Raw genomic sequence first — 27,429 nt, forward strand, 5'->3', positions numbered from 1 at the left:
CTGGCATTGTACAGTCAATACATAATATATAAATATAAGGTTACACTTTATTTTAAGGTGTCATTGTTACAGTGTAATTATATATTTAAGTACTGAGTAATATTAATTACATGTACTTACTATAGGGTTAGGGTTTGGTTGAGGGTGTTTTGCATGTAATTATGCATAATTTGCTGTTATTACTATAGTAAGTACATGTAACATATGTAACAAGGACACTGTAAAATAAAGTGTTACCAAGTATAACTGACAGTTGTTCAAGGCAAACACTTTTTAGGCCTAGTTTATTTATTTATTTTACAAGTAGCTGTTTAAGAATATAACATTTACTGTCATGTTCTCATAGTTCATTTCTGATTATGTAAATACAGTTTTGTAATCTTGCAGCACCCTCTAGTGTCGAAGTACAGTAACTTACAGATATTAAAGGACTGTCTTAAACATGATCTCATTTGTTTATGCGTGGATGAATGTGTGTGTTTGTGCAGGTCTGATGTCATGTGACGGATTCTGTCGGTATCTGATGTCTGATGAGAACGCTCCTGTGTTTCTGGACCGGTTGGAGGTTTATCAGGAGATGGATCATCCGCTGTCTCATTACTTCATCAACTCGTCTCACAACACTTACCTGAGCGGCAGACAGTTTGGAGGAAGGTCTTCAGTGGAGATGTACAGACAGGTGCTGCTGACCGGATGCAGGTATACAGTGCATATTTCCCACAACGCTTCATGACTTATTTATCTGGTATCAAATTAACTTTCATTAATAACAATAACATTAACAAACATTAAAAGTGATAACAATAACAAATATTATTTCATCATTGTGAGATCATTTGTTAGAGCTTTTTAAATGACAAAAAATACCACTCATCAACTTTTATTCATATGTTTTAGATTCATAATAATATATTATTTGAAAATACCATTTTGATAAAATACAGATTCTAACAAAAATGAGAATGCTAATGTAAAATGTTAGTCTGTTTATGTTGCATTTACAATATCATTTGTTTGTTTATTTATTTGGGTATTTTTAAATGGGTAACACTTACAACTTTCTTTAAAAACAAACATTGCATTATTATGAGATCATTTGTTAAAAAACAAAACAATAAAATACATAAAATAAAATAAAAATCTACTTTGATTCATATATTTTTAAGCATTATTGATACATCTATTATTCTGTAAAGCATTATATATTGTTTGAAAAAAATGCCTTATCAGTTAGAGTTATTACAAAGTATTATCAAATATTATAAATTGGAAAAGTGATAACTTACAAAAATTAGAAAGTGAACAAGGATATTTTACTGACAGTACATTTTGAATAATGGCTACATGAAAATAAGAAATAATATAAAGTGGATGTTTAGTAATAATTCTCTCAACAGAACATGAAACAATACTTTGCAATTTTGTATTTTACTGTAGGTTGTTGATGTGTAGGTCAATATTGATATACTGAATACTGATAGAGAATGTGATTTTTGCAGCATATGTTATAAAGCCATACTTAAAACCATACTTAAAATTGATGCAAAGTAACGTCTGTCATTTTGAATATATCGTTGCCAATGTGTGAGGGTGTGTGTATTGTTGTGTTGGCAGGTGTGTTGAGCTGGACTGCTGGGATGGAAAAGGTGAAGATCAGGAGCCCATAATCACTCACGGCAAGGCCATGTGCACAGACGTCCTGTTCAAGGTGAACACACACACACACACTCCCCTCTTGTGTTGTTTCTTCAGTGAATGTTCCAGAACAATCTTATGTGATATCATCCCTTTCTCTGGAGCTTTAAATAGTCAAGTAAATCCAGTCCAGTTATACCAGTCATTATGAATGCCTTGTTTGTTAATATTTAGACTGAAAAACATTTACAGTATGTTATATGCAGGACGTCATTCAGGGAATTAAAGAGACGGCCTTCATGACATCTGAGTACCCTGTGATTCTGTCCTTCGAAAACCACTGCACGTACGTATGCGCTTTGTTAATGGGAACAATTTATCCAGGTCCTCATTAATATCTCACAAACTATATAAAGAAATGCTCAATAAACACACTGTAATTTCACCTTTCTGTCAGGAAACATCAGCAGTATAAACTGGCGCGCTACTGTGAAGACATTTTTGGAGATTTTCTCCTTAAACAACCATTAGATGATTTCCCAGTAAGTGTGTTTGTGTTTCATTGTGTGTGTGTTTATTCCAGAGCTCGTAACACAGTTACCTGCTAATGTTTTTTCTTGCATGCTCTCTCAGATGGAGGCCGGATGTCCGCTGCCGTCTCCAAATGAACTCCGAGGAAAAATCCTCATCAAGAACAGAAGATTAAAACCTGACGTTGAAAAAAGTAGTGATATTCATTTCTACCAAAACACCATAGTTACTACGTGTAATTAATATGGCATCTTTTTCTTTAAACTTTGAAAAAAGTTGAATGTAGCAAATATATTTTTATATTTTCTGAAGAAAACATAAAGTGTTTTTTTTTTTTTTTTTATGCAAAAGTCTCTGAAATTCTGGTCATCATAACTGAAGTAAAGCTGTGTTCACACCATGTTGGAATTACCGTAATTATCAGATTCCGACTTAGAACTCGTAGAACTTGTAATTACAACTTGTAAACTCTGAATTTTCTGAGAGCTCGGTCACGGGTTGTCATGTGGTTACGACGGCATGCCGTAAATACAGCATAAGTATGGTATTTTGGCAGAAACCATGGTAAATTGTACACTGAACAAAATTATAAATGCAACACTTTTGTTTTTGCCCCCATTTTTCATGAGCTGAACTCAAAGATCTAAGACTTTTTCTATGTACACAAAAGGCCTATTTCTCTCAAATATTGTTCACAAATCTGTCTAAATCTGTGTTAGTGAGCACTTCTCCTTTGCTGAGATGATCCATCCACCTCACAGGTGTGGCATATCAAGATGCTGATTAGACAGCATGATTATTGCACAGGTGTGCCTTAGGCTGGCCACAATAAAAGGCCACTCTAAAATATGCAGTTTTACTGTATTGGGTGGGGGGTTCGAAAACCAGTCAGTATCTGGTGTGACCATTAGATCATTAGATCTTTGAGTTCAGCTCATGAAAAATGGGGGCAAAAACAAAAGTGTTGCGTTTATAATTTTGTTCAGTGGATTTTTGTTTGGGAAGAAGTAGTTACAAACTTAATTATCAAGGTCCTCATTAAAAACTGATGTGTATTTAATGAGTTTTGTCAAACGTGGTTTTAAATCCACAGAACAGCTGGAGCACTTCAGGAAGCACATGGAGGCCGGAGAGCCCAGCATCTCCACAAACATGTCTGAAGATGAGAATGAGGAGGAGACGTCCACCGGTGAGGAAGAGCCATTAAACGGGACCTATTGTGACCCCTTTTTACAAGATGAAGTATAAGTCTCAGGTGTCTCCACAGTGTGTCTTTGTGAAGTTTCAGATCAAAATACCCCACAAAAAATTTATTATAGCATGTTGTTAATGCCCCTTTTTGGCTGAAAGCAAAAACACACTGTTCTCATGTGTATCTTTAAATGCAAATGAGCTGCTGCTCCCCACCCCCTTTTCAGAAGAGGGTGGGGCCTTGTGCAACTCAGGGGAGGAGCTAAGCTAACAGTTGTATAAAAAAACATGTATTTTGAGACACTGTTTATGATTTATGGGAATATAAAAAGGTGTGGGTGGATTTGTACCATTATAGGGTGGTTGTGTAACACTGCCGACACATTATGTTCAAACACCATGTAAAAGTGAATTTTGCATAAAAATGCAAAGCACATCCTCTTATTTAAGTCTGTACCTGGGCATACAATCATCATATGCTGTCATTTATGATGATATAATGTAATTATTTGCTTGGTGGCAATACTTTTAAACTAGAGGTAGTCTATAATCTGTTTCCTTGCATACTAATAACAAATAACTACATTTATCCAAAGTGTCTTAAATTACATTCAGGCTATTCAGTTTTTCAATTAATTAATTCCCTGTCAATCGACCCCAATGCCCTATTTACATATATAATGCTTTGCAGTTTTAAACTATTATAAAAGCTTCTAGTTACAAGGTGTAAAAGGGTGATATATTTCTGCATATTCTACTACATTTAATTTAGATGTTCATGACTATTTTTCACTCTCTCTCATTAACATGCTGTTATCTGTAACTAAAACTATTACATATAATGCTCGTTAATTGAAAGAAAGCAGAAATAAAATATAAATTTGAGATTAAAATCTTAAACTTGAAAAACTTTATAAATGTTGCCTTGGCAATTAACTGAAATAAAATAAGTTTCAGTAATAAAATTACTAAAGCTTAAACTAAATAAAGAAATAGATTAATGCTAAATAGAAATATAAGGAAAACTAATAACAATTACAAAGAGCACATAACAAATTTACCAAAACTTAAATTAGAACTGAAAATATATATTCAGCATTTTATTATATAAAAATTAAAAGGAAAATGTAAAGATGAAAGCTAATTCAAAATATTAATAAATACTGTAATAGTATGTAAATAATATTAAAATAACACTGTCTCAGAACTGTTTAACTGGAGGATTTGTACTGTATGCAAATATTTTCCACCATGACTATCCTTTGCATAATGGTATATTTGGAATATTTTTTTTTTTATCATGTCACCTTAAAGTACTCTTGTTTTTTGTTTGTAGTCTGTACATTGATTTCACATTCAGTTTTTTTGAGTAATGTATTTTCTTCATCTTTAGCAGAGCTGTTAAACGAAGCTCATCCCGAGCGGATTCACGGATGTCTGATCACGGAGGAAGAGAATCGGGAGGAAGAGGTTCTGCTCAGACCCAGAAAGGTTCTTTCATCATTCTTACATAATGACCATTACAGGGATAATTCACACACTAATCAACATTTACTCACACTCGTATCATTTGCCGGTTTGCTGTAATTTGTTTTGATGGGAAAAAAGGCATTTTTCAAAAAGAGTCTTAGTGCATCTACAACCAGGGTTTGAAATGATCTTTTTCACTCACCAGCCAATTTGGCTACTACATTTTTAAGTTCCCGGCCATTCAGAAATTCTACTAGTCAAAACAAAGAAAATAAAAGAACCAGATTAACTACGTCAAAGCTTATATATATTATAACTTTTGGATTTCATGCATTCATTTCTTATTCAAACAAAATCCTGTCATCCAGCATCTCCTCCCTTCATCTTCATCCTCATCCTTTTCACCAAAAATATGTTTTAGGTGGACAGATCAATACAGTACAAAGAACATCATAAAATTAGGGATGTTGGAAAATAACAATGTATTTTCTGTTAACCAAACTCTTTTTAATCTTCGCTATTGCTTCAATGCATATGAACAAGTGCCGTTATTTGTTGTGTAGTGTAATACAAATATCATAATACAAATATCTACTTATTTGCTTTTATGGTGCTTATCAGTGTTATTTTAGCATCATTGATATTCAATATTAATAATTGTTTTATTAATATTGAATTAGTTTTCATTTTAATTTTAGTTTGTTTTAGTATATATATATTTTTATATGTCTATATTGTTTTTAGGAAATTTTATTTTTAGTACTTCAAGTTAAACTAAACAAAAATGAAAACTGAAATCATTGTAAAGAAAAATCCTGTTAAACATCTTTTTTTTCCACAGAAGAACTTTTCCACTGAGTGAACTATTGCTTTTAAAGAAGTTATTACTGCTATATGGTTTAAATACATTTTTAAAACTTGCCCCTGTTTGCTTAATGAATTTTACATCAAAGCTTCTGGCAGTTCTTTTCTTCTTCAAAGATCATGTCATCCAGAACAGGGAATGGAGACAGTCTGTGTTTTCTGTGATTTGGTGAGGATTGTCGTGAATGTGACGCAGAGTTCAGAACTAACACACAATTCACTTCAAGCCTCTTATCATGATAATGGGCTGGAGAAGCGTTTATATTTCTGCCAGATTTACCCATTACTGTCTTTTTTACTTATGATGATGGGAATCTCGCAGACACACTCTCATCTACATGCATAAAGAAAGAAAATAAGTCTAAATAAGTCTAACTTAGAATTACAACCACTTCTGAGCTGGTGAGATTTGCCTGGACGTACACAGCACACACATTTTCTTCTTCTTCTGTATTGTGTACTTCGGCACGCTACTCCTCCCGCACCGTTTCTCGTAGACCCATGAATGAGGTGTCAAATCGACTGGTTTATTGAGGAGAGGTGAGCTATGTCTTTTCTAAGCGATCGGGTGTACGATGTTCGTCCGGCGGGGGCGAAAAATCAGCCGAAAAATGTCCCATAGACTTAACATTGGCACAAAATTTGTAAAATCATATCTTTGGCTCAGAAGGTAATAGAGACTTGGGGTTGGGCTCTTTTGACTCAGCCTATCAAGTAGCCAATAAGTAGTGACATAACAATTTCATAGCCACGCCCTAGCAACCACTTAGGGCACCCTAGCAACCATAAAACAACATTTACAAGCCATATTTCAACTCCAGAAAATTGTAGAAACATGGAGTTTTTTTTTTACTCAGACTAGAAAAAGACTAGTCTTTAAATATCATCCCATAAACTGTATAAGCACACCATAGCAACCATATAGAGTACCCTAGTAACCATACAAACCCATGAATAAGCTATATCTCAGCACCAGAACATCGTACATACATGGTTGTTGGCTCGTTTGCAATCATGTACAACACCCTAGCAAGCGAGTGGCGAGTTTTGCCACTGCAAGCACCACTCACATTTTCTTCAGGAAATGTACATTCTAGTTTGTATTGTTGTCATGCATTCACTGGTGTTTGTTTTGCAGGCGGGCGAGACGAATGTGGCAGATGAACTCGCATTGATTCAGTCGTACACGTATGTGGCGGCCACTACTAACATCCACCCGTATCTGTCCAGTATAGTCAACTACGCTCAGGCCGTCAAGTTCATAGGCTTTGATGAAGCCGAGGGCAAGTACATTTTGCACTAAAAAGACATTAGCCATGTTTCCATCCAAAGTTGTGAATTTTAACTGGAATATCGCATAAAACGATACGTTTCCATCTCATCTGTTCAAACAAAATCATCACTTCCTGGGAAATTGGCGCAAAATATCTGTAATAAAAATGTAAGTTGCTGCAATTGGGCTCTTTTCCCTCCATCATAAATGAGTGTAACATGAAATAACAATACATTACATTGTTCATGTTAGTTCTCCGAGCGTCAGACGAAACACAATAAACACTGTCGTGTTCTCTTGCGTTCGGATGCTGGTGTTTGGGAACACAGTCATGTGAGACGCTTCTGGAGGGAGTTAAACCAAATCATTCTGATGACAGACTTTGACTCCGCCATTGGTCCACTGGTTAGTCCAGTTATCCAATCACAGCCTCCGCTGAGGCAGTGTCACCAGATTTAATCAGTAAATGTATTTCCATCCTAGTTTATGCACATGACTTCATATCAGATTAAAAAAAAAAAAAGATCCACCTCAAATTAAACTTTTTATCCACATTTTTTCTATTTATCCACATCTTGGCTTTTCCATCCAGCACTTTTTAAAATAGTTTGTATTGCATAAAAATAGGTGGATGGAAATATATTGATAGTTAGGCCTGAAACATTCTACACAAGTATCATTTATGTACTATTATAATTTATATATGAATAAAATATAGAGGTGACATCATAGATATGTTTATTTTATTTGTGAATTTTTATTTCATTTATTAAATTGTATCAGTTTTATTTAGTAACAAATTAAATCATATCATTAAAACGAAATGTAGTTTCTCTTAATTTTTTATTTGTGAATTTATAGAGGTAATATCATAGTTTTGTTTATTTTGTTTGTAAATTTTATTTTTAATTATGAAATATTTAGTAGCAAGTTAAATCATGTCATTAAAATAAAATATCAGTTTATTTTTTTTATTTTATAATTTCATAATTTTTTACTTTTTTATTTGTAAATTTATTGTCATTTACATTTATTTTATAACATTTTCATCATTTATTTTTTTATTAGTAAATTCATTTTATTACATTTATTTTATTACATAATTTTTTTATTACAACTTTTTAGTTGTTAGACAATTTAATATTAGAAATTTAATACTAACCCCTAAAGATTTAATGCATTTTATTCACCTCTAGATTTTAGAGGTAAATAAAATATAGAGGTAATATCAGTTTTGTTTATTTACTAGCAAATTAAATCATATATTTAAAATAAAATATCATAGTTTCTCTCTTTTTTTTTGTGAATACTTTTTTTATTATTAAATGTTAATTTTTTTTATTAGTGAATTTTTTGACATTTTATTTTTCATTTGAAATTGTTAAAAAAAATTTTTAATTATGTTATGTGCTTCTGTCATTGACATTTAGGTTGTTACAGTTTTAGCTTTTGTTCAGTTTTAGGTTTTATTCAATTGCATTTAGTTATTTTTAGTGCTTTTTTCTATTTTAACATTTCTATTTTTTGTTTGAAGTTTATCATCTGATATTGCTATATTTTATTTCATCTTGATTTCAAATATTGTTCTAGAATTTCATATTAAATGAATGAATTAAATATTTTTAGTTGAGGATAAATATCCCCAGTGAATACAGATTCTTTCTACAAGAGTGTTTCTATCACACAGGACTGTTATATCACCTCCACCTCTTCTCTGTTTGTCCACAGAAAACAATATTCATCACAACATGTCTTCCTTCAACGAGTCTGTCGGTTTGGGATATTTAAGGACAAACGCCATCGAATTCGTGAAGTATCCTTTCTTTTGCATGCTAAGCCATGTCTCATGCTCTTGTATCTGCCTTTAAAACATCTAAATGTCCGTCTTATGGGTCTCGTTTAAACTTTATCTGCTTATCTGTCACTTATGAATAATGTATTCTGCATTAAAGTGTCTCATATAAGAGTTAAAGTATTTAGCTATGTGACTGGCCGCACCATAGAATAAAACAGGTGTCTCATTTTAAAAACATTTATTTGGTATTATTCATGTCTTTTTTTTAAACATTTTTACAGTTGTAAATCTGACATGGTGCACCTTTAACTTTTGTTATATTTAGTTTTCTTTCATGAGTTTTTTGCTGTTGAAGTTGTAGTTTACTTCTCTGTTCCCAGGGGGCGTGTGGGTGCAAAAAATAAGATGGATGGTTGGAAACAGTTTGTAGAATTTTATTTTATTTTTTTTTTTTTGCAAGTACAGTTTTAATGCCTTTTATTCACCTCTAGATTTTTTATTTGATTTTCAAAAAAAAAATAAAAAATACATGGCAATATCATAGAGGGGGATAACATATAAAGAGGTAATATCATAGTCTCATTTATTTTATTTGTGAATTTTAATTTTGTTTATTCAATTTATTACATCTATTTGTCATTTATAGCTAATTAAATCATATCATTAAAATAAAATATTTTATCATATCATAGTTTTTCTTTTATTTTTATTTTTTATTTGTGAATTTATATAGAGGTAATATCATAGATTTGTTTATTTTGTTTGTAAATGTTAATTTTATTTATATATTTTTTTAGCAATTTAAATCGTGATTAAAATAAAATATTATAGTTTATCTTTTTCTTTTCTTTTTTTTCATTATTTCTTTTTTTTACTTTTTTATTTCTGAATTTATTTTCATTTATATATTTTTTGTTACATTTTTATCATTTCATTTTTTTATTATTGAATTCATTTTTATTTATTACATTTATTTTATTACATTGAATTATTTTAGTTTAATACTGAACCCTAAAGTTTTAATTCCTTTTATTCACCTCTAGATTTTAGAGGTTAGAGGTGAATAAAATATTGAGGTAATATCATAGTTTTGTTTATTTATTAACAAATTAAATCATATCAATAAAATAAAATATCATAGTTTCTCCTTTTTTTTGTGATTTATTTTTTATTTTTATTACGTTTGTTTGTTTTTTCTTATTAGTGAATTAATTTTTATTTATTAAATATTTTAGCTGTTAGCAAATTAAATATTATAAATTTAATACTGAACCCTAAAGTTTTAATGACTTTTATTCACCTTTAGATTTGAGCTCTTTTTAGAGTATTTTGTTCATTAATAAGTGGCCAAACTATTACTTGGACATTTAAGTCACACCGAATCTCTCTGGATCATTAGAGAACACAAGAATAAATCAAGTATGATCTGTTTTCAAACGCTGCAGGATCTTTTATCATCTTTCAGAATTATGAAGAAAAGAGGTTGTTGAAGAAATGGCTTTTTGATCTCGATGTCTTTTAATCAGCTGGTGTTTTGGTGATTTTTTTAGCAGATGTATGAAGTCAGACAGTGTGACGTTTGTGAGGTGAGTGTGTGTGTGTGTGTGTGTGTGTGTGTGTGTGTGTGTGTGTGTGTGTGTGTGTTGGGTCCTTGAAACTAAGAGGAAAGCTTCTGAAACACATGAGAAGCCTGACTGAGGGTCTAGAGGTTTATAATGAGAGATCCGTCATATCTCTGTTCTCATCCAGAAGAGTGTGTTTCAAAGAGCGTTTGTACTGTGAAAACAGCAGACCTACAGTGTGAGGACGCCTTCAAGGATGAAGTTTAAAGTGCGCAGCACTAAGACCCACAAATCCCCGAAAGCTTTGCGTTTGAGTTTCCTTGAATGAGATGCGCAGCTACAACAAGCGTCAGATGAGTCGCATCTACCCGAAAGGAGGACGAGTGGACTCCAGTAATTACATGCCACAGATCTTCTGGAACGCAGGCTGCCAGATGGTGTCTCTGAACTTCCAGACCCCAGGTACTGCGGAACACACACACACGCAGAGAGAGAGAGAGAGAGAGAGAGAGAGACACACACGCACAAAGAGAGAGAGACACACACACACACACACACACACACAAAGAGAGAGAGACACACACACACAGAGAGAGAGAGAGAGAAACACACACACAGAGAGAGAGAGAGAGAGACACGCACACACATAGAGAGAGGGAGAGAGAGAGAGAGAGAGAGACACACACACACTTTTTGTGTTTTCATGTTTTATGAGGACTTTCCATAGACGTAATGGTTTTTATACTGTACAAACTGTATATTCTCTCCCATTACACTAACCCTACCCCTAAACCTGCCCATCACACACACACACACACACACACACACACACACACACACTCACACACACACAAACCCTACCACTCAACCTACCGATCACTCACACACACACACACACACACACACACACACACACACACACACACACACACACACACACACACACACACAGACAACACACTAACTCTACTACTAAACCTACCCATCACACACACACACTAAACCTACCACTAAACCTACCCATCTCTCTCACACACACACACACACACACACACACACACACACACACACACACACACACACACACAGACAACACACTAACTCTACCACTAAACCTACCCATCACACACACACACACACACACACATTAAACCTACCCATCACACACACACACACACACACACACACACACACACACACACAAAATACACTGAAACAGAGATTTTTAAACATTGTGGTTGTGATGAAAAAATACAACAAATAATGAATCTACAACAAATATAAATGTACACTACTGTTCAAAAGTTTCTCTTCTGCTCACCAAGGCTGCATTTATTTGATCAAAAGTAAAACATAAATATTGTAAAATATTATTACACTTTAAAATCACAGTTTTCTATGTGAATATACAGTAAAGTGTAATTTATTCCTGTGATCAAACCTGAATTTCAGCATCATTACTCCAGTCTTCAGGGTCACATGATCCTTCACAAATCATTCGATGCTCAATAAACATTTGATTATTATCAATGATGAAAACAGTTGTGCTGATTCATATATGTGTGGAAACCATAAAAAAAAAAAAAGTTTGGATTCTTTAATGAATAGAAAGTTCTAAAAGAACAGCATTTATTTAAAACAGAATCATTATAAATGTCTTTACTGTCACTTTTGATCAATTTAATGCATCTTTGGTGAATAAAAAAATATTAGTTTCTTTTTTTTATTATTCTACTGACTCCAAACTTGTTAATTGTCTCTTTGTGAGAGCAATCGACTGAACAATGTAAAAATCACAGAATTCTGGAGTAAAAATGAGGATATATTTGGATGTGACGATTCTCACTGATCGGATTCCCTCAGTTATTGTGATTCTGCGTCTTCACACTGCTGAAATATTGAAGATCTGTGTGTGATCTGAACACACGTGGAGACTCTGGCGGTGTGTGTCCTCCTCAAACACCCGTCAGTGATTGGTTTGTTCTGTTGCTGTCGGCTGGAGAGGGTTTGATGTGTCCGTCATGATGTCCAGTTTAATCCCAGTTCCACATCACTCAAATAAACTAGCATTTTAATAATGAGAATAAGTCTCAGCCCTTCTAAGTGTGCCATTTTTTTATTACATTTAATACTGATGATACTTATTTCTGTCTTATTACTTATTTGATTTGAGTAAAATATGAAATATTAAAAAAAGTAACAAAAAAATGCATGATACTATGTTTTGTTGTTATTATTAGTGAATTTATTTTTTATTCCATTTTTGTCATTTCATTATTTAGTGAATTTATTTTTATTTATTACATAAATATATATTATTAATAATTAGCAATAATGCTTATTATAATACTTATTTATAATACCGATAATACTTATTTCTGTGTTTTGAATTTGGTGTAAAATATGAAATTTAGAAATATAATAATAAAAAAGTCAAAAGAAAATGCATGGTAATATATTAGGTCTTTTTTTTGGGGGGGGGGGGGGGGGGTTATTATTATTATTATTTTTATTAGTGAGTTTATTTTTATTTATTACAATAATACATTTCATTATTTTATTTAATAGCAAATTAAATGTCAAACATTCAGTACTGATAATGATTATTTCTGTCTTATTACTTATTTGATTTGAGTAAAATATGAAATATTAAAAAAGTAACAAAAAATACAAAAATGCATGATATGTTTTATTTTTATTTTGTTTTGTTGTTATTATTAGTGAATTTATTTGTATTTATTAAATCAATACATATAATTATTTTATTAGCAATAATACTTATTATAATGCTTATTTATAATACCAATAATACTTATTTCTGTCTTTTTAATTTGATGTAAAATATGAAATTTAGAAAAATAATAATAATAAAGTATAAAAAATGAGGTTCATTCTTTTGGTTTTATTATTATTATTACTAGTGAGTTTATTTTTATTTATTACAATAATGTATTTTATTATCTTATTCATTAGCAAATTAAATGTCAGACATTTAAAACTGATAATACTTATTTCTGTCTTTTTGATTTTGAAGTAAAATATAAAATGTAGACTAATATTACAAAGATTAATACATGCATTGCAATATATTAGGTTAATTTGTAATTTTATTTGTTTTTTTACTATTATTATTATTATGATTTTATAATTGATTTCAGCAAACATCATTTGGGGTTAACACTGTACTGATCTTCAGTTTGATTGTTGTTTTCTGTAGATTTGGCGATGCAGCTCAACCAAGGCAAATTTGAATATAACGGCTCATGTGGGTAAGTTTACATCATATACTGAGGAAAACGGTACTGATTACACTGAAGAACTGAATTATAAACACTAGAAATACTGCAGTGTACTTGCTGTTAATCTACTTTGAAGTTTTAGTGTGTCTGTGCTGGGAAAAAGTTTAACATCAAATTAAAAGTAGGCTACATTTGACGACCGCGCTATTCATTATTGCTCAGGTTTTTTGACAGCTATTGCAATAATGAACCATCATCTGCTCACAAGCGAACCAGTTACTCTGACACATTTATCACTAGAGAAAGCATCATTATGAGTTTCACTTACAGAGGGAAAAAAATACAACGCTTCATATCTTCTATCAAAAGTTTCATTGATCTTCAAAACACATTTATTGCAACTAAACCCATGCAAACATCAACACGTGACCGTTAGAAACTTTATTCTACATGCGAAACATCTTAAATGCACATAAGCAACTTGACTAACATTGTAAGTGGCATAATTACATCACATAACTGACTTGCCCACATGAATATTGATATTTCTCAGTCATACAACAGTGCAGAACTGGTCTGAGGAAATGTTTAGTTTTTCCTCATGTCTTCTTTAAAGCCACATCAGTTGTCAGTGTTAATTTGCTGAGTCGCGCCACGACAGTGTGAAACTCCAAACATATTAATCAACACATTAATCATGGCAAAGCAGCGCAAGATCCATTAGCGTTGTGTTTAGCGGTGTAGATTAAATATGGGACATTAAAGGGATACTTCACCGATTAGCATAAAGCTTTGTATCAGTAGAAACCCGGTAGTATTCTCGAGTGGCCGTGCTTCCCTCCCTCATGTCCCCCTGAGACCAGAGATTTCTGTATTGTGTGTCTGGAAAAAACCTCAGATGATGTTAAAATCGTAATTTAGCTCATCGGAGGCTCTTTTGTCCAGAGGCGAGAGACTCCAGCCAGTAGGAGGCGCTAGTTCCGCATGTCTTCAACCCGCCCATAGGGGGATCTCACCATAAAATAGCGTCTTTTCAGTTTCGAGTCGACTAGTTAATACAGTGACTGGGAGGAGACATGTTCGGTTCACTTAGTTTTGTCGTGGCCACAACATATAAACTCGTGGGAACGTGATATTAAGTCGTGGGCATGATATCGTATGTTGAGGGAACGGCATCCGTTTCTCGTGGCTGCCAGTTTTATAACATGTGGGAACCGAATCGTCACACGCGATACGGGCTCCTCCTTTTACCCCGGTCATAATTTACTTTGTTATTTGTTAATTTAAGTTTCTCATAATTTGTTTTTTTCTAACTGCCTTAAAAGGAACTTTATTCGTGACCCGAGTATTTCATTCAAGCCAGCAAATTTCTGACGAAAAAGCCCATTCACTTACGGACCCATGTCTTAATGCCAGAGAGCGCACTATATCTTTATATGACATTCCTAATTCAAAGTAAAATGTTATTTCGTCAGTCATCTCCATCTCCGACTGCTGTATGTACAGTATTGACCGGTGTGCTTCCCTCAACATAACTCGTGGCCACGAGAAATAGATGTCGTTCTCTCAAAATATGAAGTCGTGGCCATGAGAAAAAGATATCGTTCCCTCAACATATGATGTCGAGGCCACAACTTTACATCGCGTGGTCATGACATGATGTCGTTACCTCAACAAAATGATCTCATGGCCACGATTTATTATCACGTTCCCACGACTTAATATGACGTTCCCATGAATCAATATATCGTGGCAACAACATATTATCACGTTCCCACGAGTTTATATGTTGTGGCCACGACTAAACTAAGTGAACCGAACATGTCCCCTCCCGGTCACCGTAACTAGTAGCCTAGGGCTGCGTTCAAGTCCACTTTTAGACACGCACTTGTGAACTTCCCCTCGGGGGAATCCCTGCCGCCATTCTGAAGTGTGTTCCACTTCGTGAAGTGGACGAGGGAAGTTTATATGGACAGACCCTCGTTCCCTCAGATTTTGACCGAGGGAGCGAGTCTACTTCATATGTACACTTCAGGCACCTATATGTCCCACAATGCAGTACGATTGTGACGTCACCACAGATCTCGTCTAATCACCACCACAACAAACTACTCTATGATATATTAATTATATATTTTTTAAATTTAAAACAACCCAAACACACCTATAAACATTTGGATGCTGCATTAAACAAATTCTTAAAGGGAAAAAAATGTAAATAATAAATAAACTCCACAGCTGATTCCAAGTGATCAGGGGCTTAGGGCGTTCCAGTTCAGCCCATTGCAGTTTCCACCAGTAGTGGGCACTCGTGCAACGTAAGCAATGACGTACATCCGAGTGAACGAGACGGAGGGAAGTTAGCGAGTGAAGGTCATGACAATTTTGGACTGGAACGCAGCCTAGTTGTGTCATTTCTTCCGATACTGCGCTCTGTAACCGGGAGGCGTGGCTTGGGAGTGGCCTCGTAGGGTATTCTGTAGCAAGTGCATTCTGGGAGTTGTTGTCTTTCATCCACATGAGCCAAAAATACATTTTCTGGCTTTTCTCAGTCTAGAAGGCACCAACTTCTAAAATAATTTCACATTTCTACTACATAAATGACCCAATTTAAATACACATTCATCTTTCCAGCGGTGAAATATCCCTTTAGTGAAATGGATGGTTGCTTTAAGGTGAGTGCTGATGATTGTACTGAACTCTCTCAGGTTTCTCCTGAAGCCTGATTTCATGCGCCGGCCCGATCGCATGTTCGACCCGTTCTCAGAGACGCCGGTGGACGGAGTGATCGCTGCCACATGCAGTGTCCAGGTGTGTGTGTTTCAGTCCTCTTTAACTAACACACCTTTTACAGCGTTCCTGTGGTGATCATGGGAAATCTGCAATCAGGCTTGGAAAAACCACAGGAATGTCTTTAGTGAACGCGTTTTCCTGCGTCTGCTCTCGTCTAGAGGGAAACCTGATCGCAGCTTGTGAGTCATTTGTTCATTTGAGTCATTTCTTTTCAGTGAATCAGTTAGACAGACTAAATGATTCATTAGGCAATTTGTCTGAATATTTATTTATTTATTTATTTACACCAATTTATTTATCTAAATCTAAAATTTAAATCGACTTATTTACATTTATTAATTAAAATGTATTTGAATTTATTTAAGTTGTTTTTATTTTCAATGAATAAGTTAGACAGATAAATAAATAATTATTGTTTGATTAATTTATTTTCTATTTATTTACATCTATTTAAATTTACTTTAATTGGTTATTTTTAGTGAATCAGTTAGACAGAGTAAATGATTCATTAGGCAATTTGTCTGAATATTTATTTACTTATTTACATCAATTTATTTATATTTATTTAAATCTACTTATTTACATTTATTAATTAAAATGTATTTGAATTTATTTAAATTGGTTATTTTCAATAAATAAGTTAGACAGATAAATGAATCAGGCAATAATTATTTATTTATTTATTTTTATTGTATTTATTTACATCTATTTAAATTGACTTTAATCAGTTATTTTCAGTGAATCAGTTAGACAGACTAAATTATTCATTAGACACTTTGTCTGAATATTTATTGACTTTATTTATTCATTTATTTATTCTTTTTTTTTACATCTATTTATATGTATTTATATATCTATTATCTATTCAATGATCAGTCAGACAGACTAAATGATTCATTAGGCATTTTTTCTGAATATGTATGTATTTAAATCTATTTATTTACATTTATTCATTTAAATCTATTTTTAAATCTAATATTATGTTTTTTAATCAGTTCTTTCCAATGAATCAGATAGACAGACTAAATGGTTCATTAAGCAATTTGTCTGAATATTTATTTATTTATTTATTTATTTATTTATTTATTCATTCATTCACATCTATTTAAATCTATTTATTTACATTTACATTTAAATCGGCTCTTTTCATTTAATCAGTTGTTAGGCAGACTAAATGAATCATTAGTGAATTTGTATTAATACTTATTTTTATGTTATTTAAATTAATTGAAATGTATTTATTTAAAACCATTTACTTAAATTATTATTATTATTATTATATATATTTTTTTATCTTTATCCGGTAACCATGAACAATTGGAAAGGTCTTGAAAAAAATCATGGACACTGAGTGATTGATGGGAAAAAGTCTAGGAATTTTTCCTTTAAATTTATTCTTTTATTTAGCCAATTTTTGACACATTGCCTGATTAATAACACTTATGGTTTAATGACACAGACACATGAGCACTGAGGTTTGTTAGTGCTACAGTGTTACACTAATGTGACTGTAATAAGTGAACCAGCTGTTGTTAGTTCAGAAAGTGAGCGGAGTGTGTGTCTCTCAGGTGATTTCTGGACAGTTTTTGTCAGATAAGAAGATCGGCACGTACGTGGAGGTGGACATGTACGGGCTCCCCACGGACACCATCCGTAAAGAGTTTCGCACCAGGATGGTGATGAACAATGGGCTGAATCCGGTGTACAGTGGAGAACCGTTTGTCTTCAGAAAGGTAACCTTTATGGCAGTGATGTCTTTGTCTGGATTATGTCACGTTACGATCTTATTACCCTGAAGAGCCGAGGTGCTCGTTCTCCGTGATTCATAAACTGTAGCTCAGAATATCAATGACATAATGACTTCCCATCATTATCCAGAACGTATAAGACATGGAATTGTATAGTGAACTTTAATTATATCTACTTGAAATGAAGTGGTTACTATAGAGATCTGAAGGCTGCAGTCTAATCATACAAAATTGTTCTATGATTAAATGCAACATCTTGAAGTATCTTGACATACAAACCACAGTTCATTGTGACCGCAAGCTCCCAGAAAGGACAAGACTTGTAAGTCTACTAAAGCAATACAGTAGTTTTACATGAGGAAGAGCCATTAGATGTGAGCCATAAAGCAGAATCTGATTTAGTATAGATCACCCAGCAAACAGGCCTTCACACTTGTGTGATTATTGAAACTTGTTTATTTTAATATAATTTATTATTATTAGTTGTAATAGTAGTAGCAGTTTTTGTTTATTTTATTTAATTGTCAAAAAAAAAAAAACGAAGTTTTTGGCAATTGTAAAGTGCTATTTTTTGTATTTTATGCATAATTATGCATGTTACTTTGTAACAAATTTCAATAAAAAGATCACAAAAATCAGGCGCATTGTATTTAGTTACGACATGCATAACAAAAAATGTTCCGCATCAGATGTGAAGTTTTTGAATCTGAATGTGATTTAAGATTTAGATATTTTATGTAATATTCTGTGTTCCCTTGAAAAAATATGAGGGTGGATACATAATGAATAAAGCAAACCTAAATATAAAAAGCACTTACTGAAATGTTGAGGTGGAAGTTATGAAGAAATTGAATTAAAAAAAAGAATGATAATTGTGCAACTCAAAATCTTAGATTAATTAATCAAAGCAATTACAAATTCATCGAAATGTGGCTGAGAATTTTCCTCCGAAAGATGATAAGTAAAATGTATAAAGTAATATAATAATATAAAGTAAGTATCATATAAAGTAAGTATTGTGTTAAACGAGAAAAGCATCAGCATTCAAAATAAATATTTTGATTCAACATTTATTACAAACAAACTTTTCGGCTATGATGACCATGATTTTTTTTTTTGTATTTATATATATATTTACAGTCCATTTATTGCAGATCAGAGCTGGCATGAATGCATTTACACTAAATAAATAATGCCATGAGATGAATGGGTTTTAAATGGGTATTAAAGGGATTTTTGACCCAAAAATGTTAATTCTGTCATCAAATACTCGCTCAGCTTTTAAGCTTTATTATTTAATATTCTAGGTCACCGTCTCTGTAGTTTTGCTTTTGAAACTCCTTCTTCCTCTAAGTCAAAAGCACAAGCAGAGTAAATAACACGCAAACGCCTCGATCCCAAAGGTAATCCTGCCGGATCTGGCGGTGCTCCGGGTGGCCGTGTACGATGACAACGGTAAACTGATCGGACAGCGGATTCTCCCGCTGGATGGACTGCAGTCCGGCTATAGGCACATCTCCTTGAGAAATGAGTACAACAAACCTCTGTCTCTGGCCACCGTCTTCTGCAACATTATCCTCAAAACATACGTGCCTGACGGCTTCGGAGGTTAGCACACTAACGTGATCAAAAAAGCAAGTTCATTGAGTTTCATCACGAGTCTTTACGCCGCCAGATCTTCTCGTTTCAGCTATTGTAGATGCCCTGTCTGATCCCAAGAAGTTCTTATCCGTCTGTGAGAAAAGAACGGACCAAATGAGAGCCATGGGCATTGAGACGGTGAGCATCTGTATCATTAATGCACAACCTTGAGAAGTCTCGTTGATGTACTTTAATCAGTTCTTCATGTACTCGCTGAACTGTGCCAATCGACTGCTATCATCAAACTTTCAGCATTAATGTGTTTCTGTGGCACAGAGATATTCCTGGCAGCTTCTGATGGGATTTTTCAGGCATTCTCGCTTGTGCATTTATTTGACACACATGTTGGCTACTTAATTTTACATGCACAAATGTTTTGACAGAATTATTAAAATTGTTTCAGATAATGCAGAATCCAGTCATTTATTTCCCCTCCATGCTGTGAAAGGAGAATGATGTCGTGTAATGAATTCTGGGTGTTTATTCAGTCAGATATTGCTGACGTGCCGAATGACCGCTGGATGGGGAATAAGAAACGGAGAGTGAATTCGGCCTCGATGACGCCGCAGAAGGACTCTGGGAAACTGGGACAAAACACGGTCACCTGTCCCAAAGAGGGTAACTATAAAAGAGCATGAGCAGTGGCTCTGTGTAGGAGAAATAAGAATACACAAATCACTCCGTAAGAGTATAGAGCTATGAAATGAATGTGGTAATCAGATCATTTGATCAGTTTTGAACTAATAATTTTTATGTATTAAATATATATAATTTTTTTTTATAATAATGAATCTAATGTAATGGCATTTAGATATTAAGTGTGGCATATGTGCATAAATGCAGATGGATACATAAAATACATTTACATTTATTAATTTAGCAAACACTTTCATTCAAAGCAATTTGTAAATGAGGAATACAAGAAGCTAGCCTGGGTGCCAGCCCGAACCCCGCCCACAACATTTTTTGGTCGGGAAGTTCGGTCTGGACTCGCTCCGTTGAGGAGCTATGATGCCCGAACAAAAATTGTTCGGACCAATCAAATTGTCAGGGCGGGCTTTATACGATGATGGACAGATGAGCAACGGTAACGTAATCATCCACGTCACCAAAGAGCGCTTGATTTGAATTAGTTTACAACAAAGACGACTGCTGCTGGAGAATTGAGATTTCACGAGTTCACATTTACAAATAAGTCAGATAGAATAAATGCGTATATAAGATTTCACACAAATAAGTCGATAGAATAAATGCGTATATGACGTGCTGTCCGAGGAGAGGGCTGTGGGCTCGGTAGCCATACTCCCCCGTATTCCTGGTTGTGAGAGAACAAGACAAGAGTGAGGATTCGGGGTGGTGGAGGGATGCTGAAAAACTGTCAAGGAGTGTTAGGTAAGTTTACAGAGTGAATATGCTTCCTCATGCTGATAGATAGGGTAACGTTAGACATGGTATTGTTTGATGACAAGTTGATATTGGATTGATTATTTGTACGTGCTCCTCCCGAACTTTGTTTATGAAACATCGTGTAGATTCCGCCATCGCGTCTGTTATAGAAGATATCGACAGCGCATTCATTTTAAAAGAGGAACAGAGAGCCGCTACATTTTGTTGGTTGAAAATATGAATGAAGAACATGCGTCATTTACTCCGTTGCTCTGATTGGTTGTAGGTCTATCCAATTGAGTGCAGAGTTTTTTTTTTTCCTGGTTCGGTTGAGACACACCCCATAATCAAATCTCTATGGAGAAGTATCAGACTCACATTCTGACTAGAATCTGAGTATGACGACGTCAGGCTAACAAGAAGCTACAATTATTTATGAATAATGGAAAATATACATCCAGCTTTTGTGTAATCATCATAAAATGGCATTAATAACTGATTTTACTTCAGTAATTTGGCATATTCCTAAGTGAAACAGGATCAATGAATGAATGAATGAATTTAATATAATTTCTATATTATCAATTAAATATACATACAAACATATTACAAACCTGAAACTAATGCAAACCCAAAATAATAATAATATATGTATAGTATTACATTTACAATTTTGAATATATATATATATATATTACTTGTTATATTATATATTTATATTTTATGTGTGTGTGTGTGTGTGTGATCAAAATGTCCTCCTTATTATAAACAAAGCATTTATTTATTCAAGCTCCAAAAACGGCTTGTTCTGGTATTGTGGGATTTGTGACGTCACACGGGCAAATACATTCGTGTATGACTGCCTCCAGAGCAAGACATCGACCAATAGTTTTACATCATCACACCATAGGCCCCGCCCACTGGCAGCTGACATTGACTACACTGGTTGTGAGCGTCGCGTAAAAAGCAAACAGAAGCCATTATAATCACAGATGCTGTCTACACTGATACAGTATACAGATGCGCGATCAGTTTCTAACATACTCCACATATTATAAATGGATAATGTTTTCAAAACTCTTACTCATGTGCAATAGTGAGGGGGCGTTGATACTGTTTCCTATGCAATGACATTAGCCAATCAATGAAAGCCTTAGGGAGCCTTAAAGGAGCCGCACCTTAAAATAGGATAATTCAAGACAGAGGGTCAGACTGAAGTTCCTCATATATATTTTTGTTTTTGTGCAAAAAAACTTTAAACCTCAAGGAACATATTCCAATAATAAAACAAATTCATGTCATGACCCCTTTACTCTACATGTACAATTTTTTGTTTTATTCTGTCTTTTACTATTAATGCTTGTCAGATTGAGATATGGCTCCAGTGAGATCTTGGGTAAAAGCTCAGGGAACTAAAGACTTTGACACTGACAAGCAATCCAAGACTTTCCTATGGCGAAAAACACATCTTTCACAATCCCTGAAATTCCCAAAGGCGAAACTATGGCAAAAAATCACACATTATGCATCCATCTTAAAAGATTGAGCACACATCTCAGAATCAGTTCATTAGTTTACATTTTCATTAACATATTTTGTTTTGTGAACCTAGATGTATCGATTCTCACACCTCAACTGACCATCGATGACTTACAGCAAACGAAGGTAACAACCCGGCCAGACGTTTCTGTCGGAAACAGAATAAAGCATTTGATTTGCATCGCTGAACTGTGAAATATGAAAATTGCGACATTCATGTTTCCATAACCTCTCCACAGACCTACATGAAACTAGTGAAGAAGCAGCAGAAGGATGTGGAGGCTTTGAAGAAGAAGCACGCGAAGGTGACCGAAGGCTTTTGTTTCCTTGAGTTCATTGAATTGATTATGAACACTTTGCCGGAGTGTCACACACACTGAAGCCTGTAGGGCTGGAAAACTGACTGCACGGACACAAAGACAATCCTGCTTCCTATTTCAGGCACACGCTGCACTGCAGAGCTCCCACTGCGCTCAAGTGGACAGGATTGTTGCTCAACATGATAAAGAGAAGCAAGCGCTGGAGAAGCAACTCGAAAAAGGCTGCAAGAAAGTGAGGTGAATGTGATATTAGTTTTTCATTACACTCGTCTCTTCGTACAGGTAGTCAAGTAGTTGATTATTCAACATTAAAGTTTCAGGTTTACAAAAAATATATATATAGTAGATATGAATGTGAATTTTCCACGTGTCTGAATCAGTGTTTTGGTGGTTTTTGGATGTACAGTATGAAGTCAGTTCTGCTGAAGTTCACGCAGGTGTAGAGAATCACATGAACTATCCACATGATGCTCAAACACACACAATGCATTCAGGCATTAGTGCCCATTACATTATATTATATTAATTAATTGTTCACAATTCATAATAAAAAGGCATTCACTCATTCAACTCATTTTGCTTCTGAAATTTGGCATATTCTTGAGTGTAACGATGGATGGATGGATATATAGATATATATATAGATGGATGCAGGGTTTGAAATGAACAGCCACCAAATGCGGGTAAAAATCAACTGTATCGGGTAACGCTGTAAAATCACTGGACAATTTGTTATGTGTTACTTATTATGTTCACTCACTTTGCTGGAGAAGTTTGTGTAAGCCAAATCTGCAGATTTAGAGCAAATACTCCACTCGTGATTCATCATGATATATTAAATACAGCGTATTGCGCAGAATCTGCTCATATCTGGCTTACTTGAACACGCACGTCACTACACAACAAATAACGGCACGCTTGTTCATTTGCATTGAAGATATAGAGAATATTAAAAAACATTTGGTTAACAGAAAACACATTGCTATTTTCCAACATCCCTAATTTTATTTTTATATATATATATATATATATATATATATATATATAGCTGTGAAGAAGTTAATCTGGTTAATTTCTTTTCTTTCTTTCTTTCTTTCTTTTTTTTTTTTTTTGGCTAGTAGAAGTTCTGAATGGCCGGTAACTGTGAAAAAGTTCATTTCAAACCCTGGATGAATGGATGGATAGATGGATAGATAGATGAAATTGCATACTATATGTGACCCTGGACCACAAAACCAGTCACATGGGTGAATTTTTCGAAATTGAGATTTATACATCGTCTGAAAGCTGAATAAATAAGCTCTCCATTGGTGTATGGTGTGTTAGGATAGGACAATATTTGGCCGAGACACAACTATTGAAAATCTGGAATCTGAGGGTGCAAAAAAATCGAAACATTGAGAAAATCTCCTTTAAAGTTGTGCATTTATATTCACGATTGTGCTGCATTCACTCACAAAAATAAATGTTTTATATATTTACGGTAGGAAATTTACAAAATATCTTCATGGAACATGATCTTTACTTAATGTCCTAATGATTTTTGGCATAAAAGAAAAATGGATAATTTTGACCCATACAATGTATTGTTGGATATTGCCACAAATATACCCGTGCGACATGAGACTGGTTTTGTGATCCAGGGTCACATATGGCAATAGTTACACTAAAATTGGAAGAATGTTCTTTAAAATAGTTGTTCATTTTAGAGAAATACACTGTAGGACACTTCTTGACAGGCCAACTATCCAATTACATCTGAATCATTGTAGATCTACATGTGATGACCCTTGTAAAACAAAGCCAGAACATTAAGTATAACAGCTTCTTCTCAGCCATATTCTGAGTGCAAACCAGAACACGCTCTCATTGTTTGTTCATCCTCAGTGAAAGTTACAGCCTTGAAATGAGCCGAGACATCGAAAGGCAAATTAAGACCGTAGCGACAAATCACAAATCCAAGGTATTGAGTTGAATTTTCATTTGCTCCATTCACATTCCAGCTACTTGTTTTACAATTCAAATATTACAACAAAATGTCCTTTTCCACCAGGTGAAGGACGTGGTCGCGGCTCACGCGTCTGAATGGGCTGAGATGATCAAATGTCATTCGTCTGAAGAGCAGGCTGTGAGAGAGCAGCACGTGATCCAGCAGTGTGAGCAGCTCCGGAAGCTGATGTTACTGGAGCAGGACCAGCAAACACACACACTCACACTCGTCCATGAGAGGTGAGAGAGAGAGGAGAACCGCAAAACCTTGACCTCGACTGAGTTTAGATGAAAGCTAGTGTAGTGTCTTCATCGCTGGCTTCAGGACAATGACCTGCTGGACAACTTAGATCTGTCTTCAGAGATGTTCTTGTCGTTAAAGCTTTCTGCTTTAATAATGAATCACACCGTTTCTGATGTGTTGGAAAATGTTGTGGCATGCAGCTAATTTGGTCAACATGAAAAGTGACTATTTGCTATTTATTTATTTATTTATTTCTAAAATATTTTTATATATATATATATATAAATAATTTTTATTATTATTATTTTTTTTATTATTATTATTTTTTTATTTTTTTTTACTATTACATTATTATTTTTAATGTTTTTGAAAGAAGTCTCTTATGCTCATCAACTAACAATGAACAGTTGTATTTTTATTCTAACATAAACAAAGATTAATAAATACTGTTACAAATGTATTGCTCATTGTTAATATTAGTTAATATTTAGTACCTTATTTTAAAGTGTTGCCCAATCCTTCAGAAATCATTCTAATATGTGGATTTTTTTTTTTTTTATCAATTTTGGAAACCGTTTATATTTTATTATATTATATTTTTTATAACCTGTGATACTTCTTTTAGGATTCTTTGATGAATAAAAAGTTTAAAAAAGAACAGCATTTTTTTTAATATAGAAATCTTTTGTTACAATATACATAAATATATAAAAGTTTGAGGTCAGTCATTTTTCTTTTTCTTTTTTTTTTAAATAAATTATTACTTCTATTCAGCAAGGATGTGTTAAATTGATAGTAAAGATTTATATTGTCAGAATTCTATTTTGAATAAATAATTGAGAAAAATATCACAGGCTCCAAAATAAAATATTAATTAGCACAACTGTTTCCAACATACTAAATCCTCATATCAGAATGATTTCTGAAGGATCATGTGACACTGAAGACTGGAGTAATGATGCTGAAAATACAGCTTTGATCACAGGAATAAATTACATTTTACAATATACTAAAATAGACAACTATTATTTTAACTTATAATAATATTTCACAATATTACTGTTTTGTTTTTTTGTTTTTTTTGCATTTTTGATCAAATAAACACAGGCTTGGTGAGCATAAGAGACTTCTTTCAAAAACATTAAAAATAGTAATAGTTTCCAAACCTTTGACCGGTACAGTATATATATATATTTTTAATGTCATTCATCTATAAAAGCTGCACCTCAGTGCCACTTTTCAGCATAAAGCCCTGCGTCTTCAAATAACACCCACAAAATAATTTAACTAGTCACTATATGCGCGACTACACAAAAATATGTAAATGGCATTGAAAGTTTTCACTCAAAACTAGTAAATTTCACAAATAATCCAACCATTCTGCAAATATCACTGATTTAAGTTTGACTGAAAATAGTGTTCTTGTGAAAGATCCGCCAATAAACTTTTTAAAACTTCACAAAGTATTTTATTTACAGTGTATTTGATTGTGACGTGCATTTAAATGAAGTCAGTGTCATTATTTTCTGGGCACACGTTCCTCCTTTCTATGCAAATAGTGCGTGCTTGATTAACAGAGGACATCACTGTGTGCCTGCTAATTGCAATTAACATCTGTGTACAGTTTCTGTTGATCATGTCAGCAGTAATTCATTAAGTGATGGATATATATCCAGATGTGAAGTCAAGCGCACCTTCAGCGTTTGTCATCAGATCCGGCCTGTATTGTGGGGAATTGCTCCATGCGAAGTGTGAGCAGCACTAATTTTGTAGGCATGTTTGTGGCATTACCTGATTTGCATAATTCCTTTAGTGAATGGAGTGCTGAAACAATGCAGTCTATGCTTGCTAAACAGCACTATCAGTGGTGCAGTTCATTCTCACTGAATTCTCCCTTGTGTGCGTTTCTTATGGGCTTTTGTTCCATACGACGTGTGTGGCTGCGTGTGTGTGTGTGCGTGTGTGTTTGGCTGTGTGCGTGTGTGTATCTGTTGTTCTTGCAGCTGCTGTGTTCTGATTGTGTATATTTTACATTAACTCCACAGAGTTATCAAGCGTTTATTATTGCAATTGCACTTTACTTTCCTCTTCTGTTGCACAGTGCGAACAAGATATATGCACAGCATATGAGTCCTTTTATACTGCAATAACGCTCACAAATGAGATATTTTTGCTGAAAATAAAATAAAAATAGTTCATATATGTAGTA

General features: G+C 33.8%; 1 protein-coding gene across 1 annotated transcript in view; it reads left to right on the forward strand.

Moving 5' to 3' along the window:
• plcb4a (phospholipase C, beta 4a) overlaps window positions 1–27,429 on the forward strand; it is a 50,968-nt gene that overhangs the window by 15,538 nt on the left and 8,001 nt on the right. Inside the window, exons 12-32 of the mRNA XM_084393567.1 lie at window positions 489–699; window positions 1,615–1,708; window positions 1,902–1,981; window positions 2,093–2,177; window positions 2,269–2,359; window positions 3,260–3,355; window positions 4,751–4,848; window positions 6,830–6,974; window positions 8,693–8,777; window positions 10,659–10,783; window positions 13,539–13,590; window positions 16,269–16,371; window positions 17,922–18,086; window positions 19,505–19,709; window positions 19,792–19,880; window positions 20,231–20,360; window positions 22,741–22,793; window positions 22,907–22,972; window positions 23,109–23,224; window positions 24,875–24,950; window positions 25,041–25,216. Of these exons, the coding sequence (XP_084249693.1) occupies window positions 489–699; window positions 1,615–1,708; window positions 1,902–1,981; window positions 2,093–2,177; window positions 2,269–2,359; window positions 3,260–3,355; window positions 4,751–4,848; window positions 6,830–6,974; window positions 8,693–8,777; window positions 10,659–10,783; window positions 13,539–13,590; window positions 16,269–16,371; window positions 17,922–18,086; window positions 19,505–19,709; window positions 19,792–19,880; window positions 20,231–20,360; window positions 22,741–22,793; window positions 22,907–22,972; window positions 23,109–23,224; window positions 24,875–24,950; window positions 25,041–25,216 (2,341 nt within the window). The remainder of the gene's footprint in view (window positions 1–488; window positions 700–1,614; window positions 1,709–1,901; window positions 1,982–2,092; window positions 2,178–2,268; window positions 2,360–3,259; window positions 3,356–4,750; window positions 4,849–6,829; window positions 6,975–8,692; window positions 8,778–10,658; window positions 10,784–13,538; window positions 13,591–16,268; window positions 16,372–17,921; window positions 18,087–19,504; window positions 19,710–19,791; window positions 19,881–20,230; window positions 20,361–22,740; window positions 22,794–22,906; window positions 22,973–23,108; window positions 23,225–24,874; window positions 24,951–25,040; window positions 25,217–27,429) is intronic.

The sequence above is a fragment of the Rutilus rutilus genome (assembly GCF_951802725.1).
Source record: "Rutilus rutilus genome assembly, chromosome: 21".
Classification (NCBI taxonomy): domain Eukaryota; kingdom Metazoa; phylum Chordata; class Actinopteri; order Cypriniformes; family Leuciscidae; genus Rutilus; species Rutilus rutilus.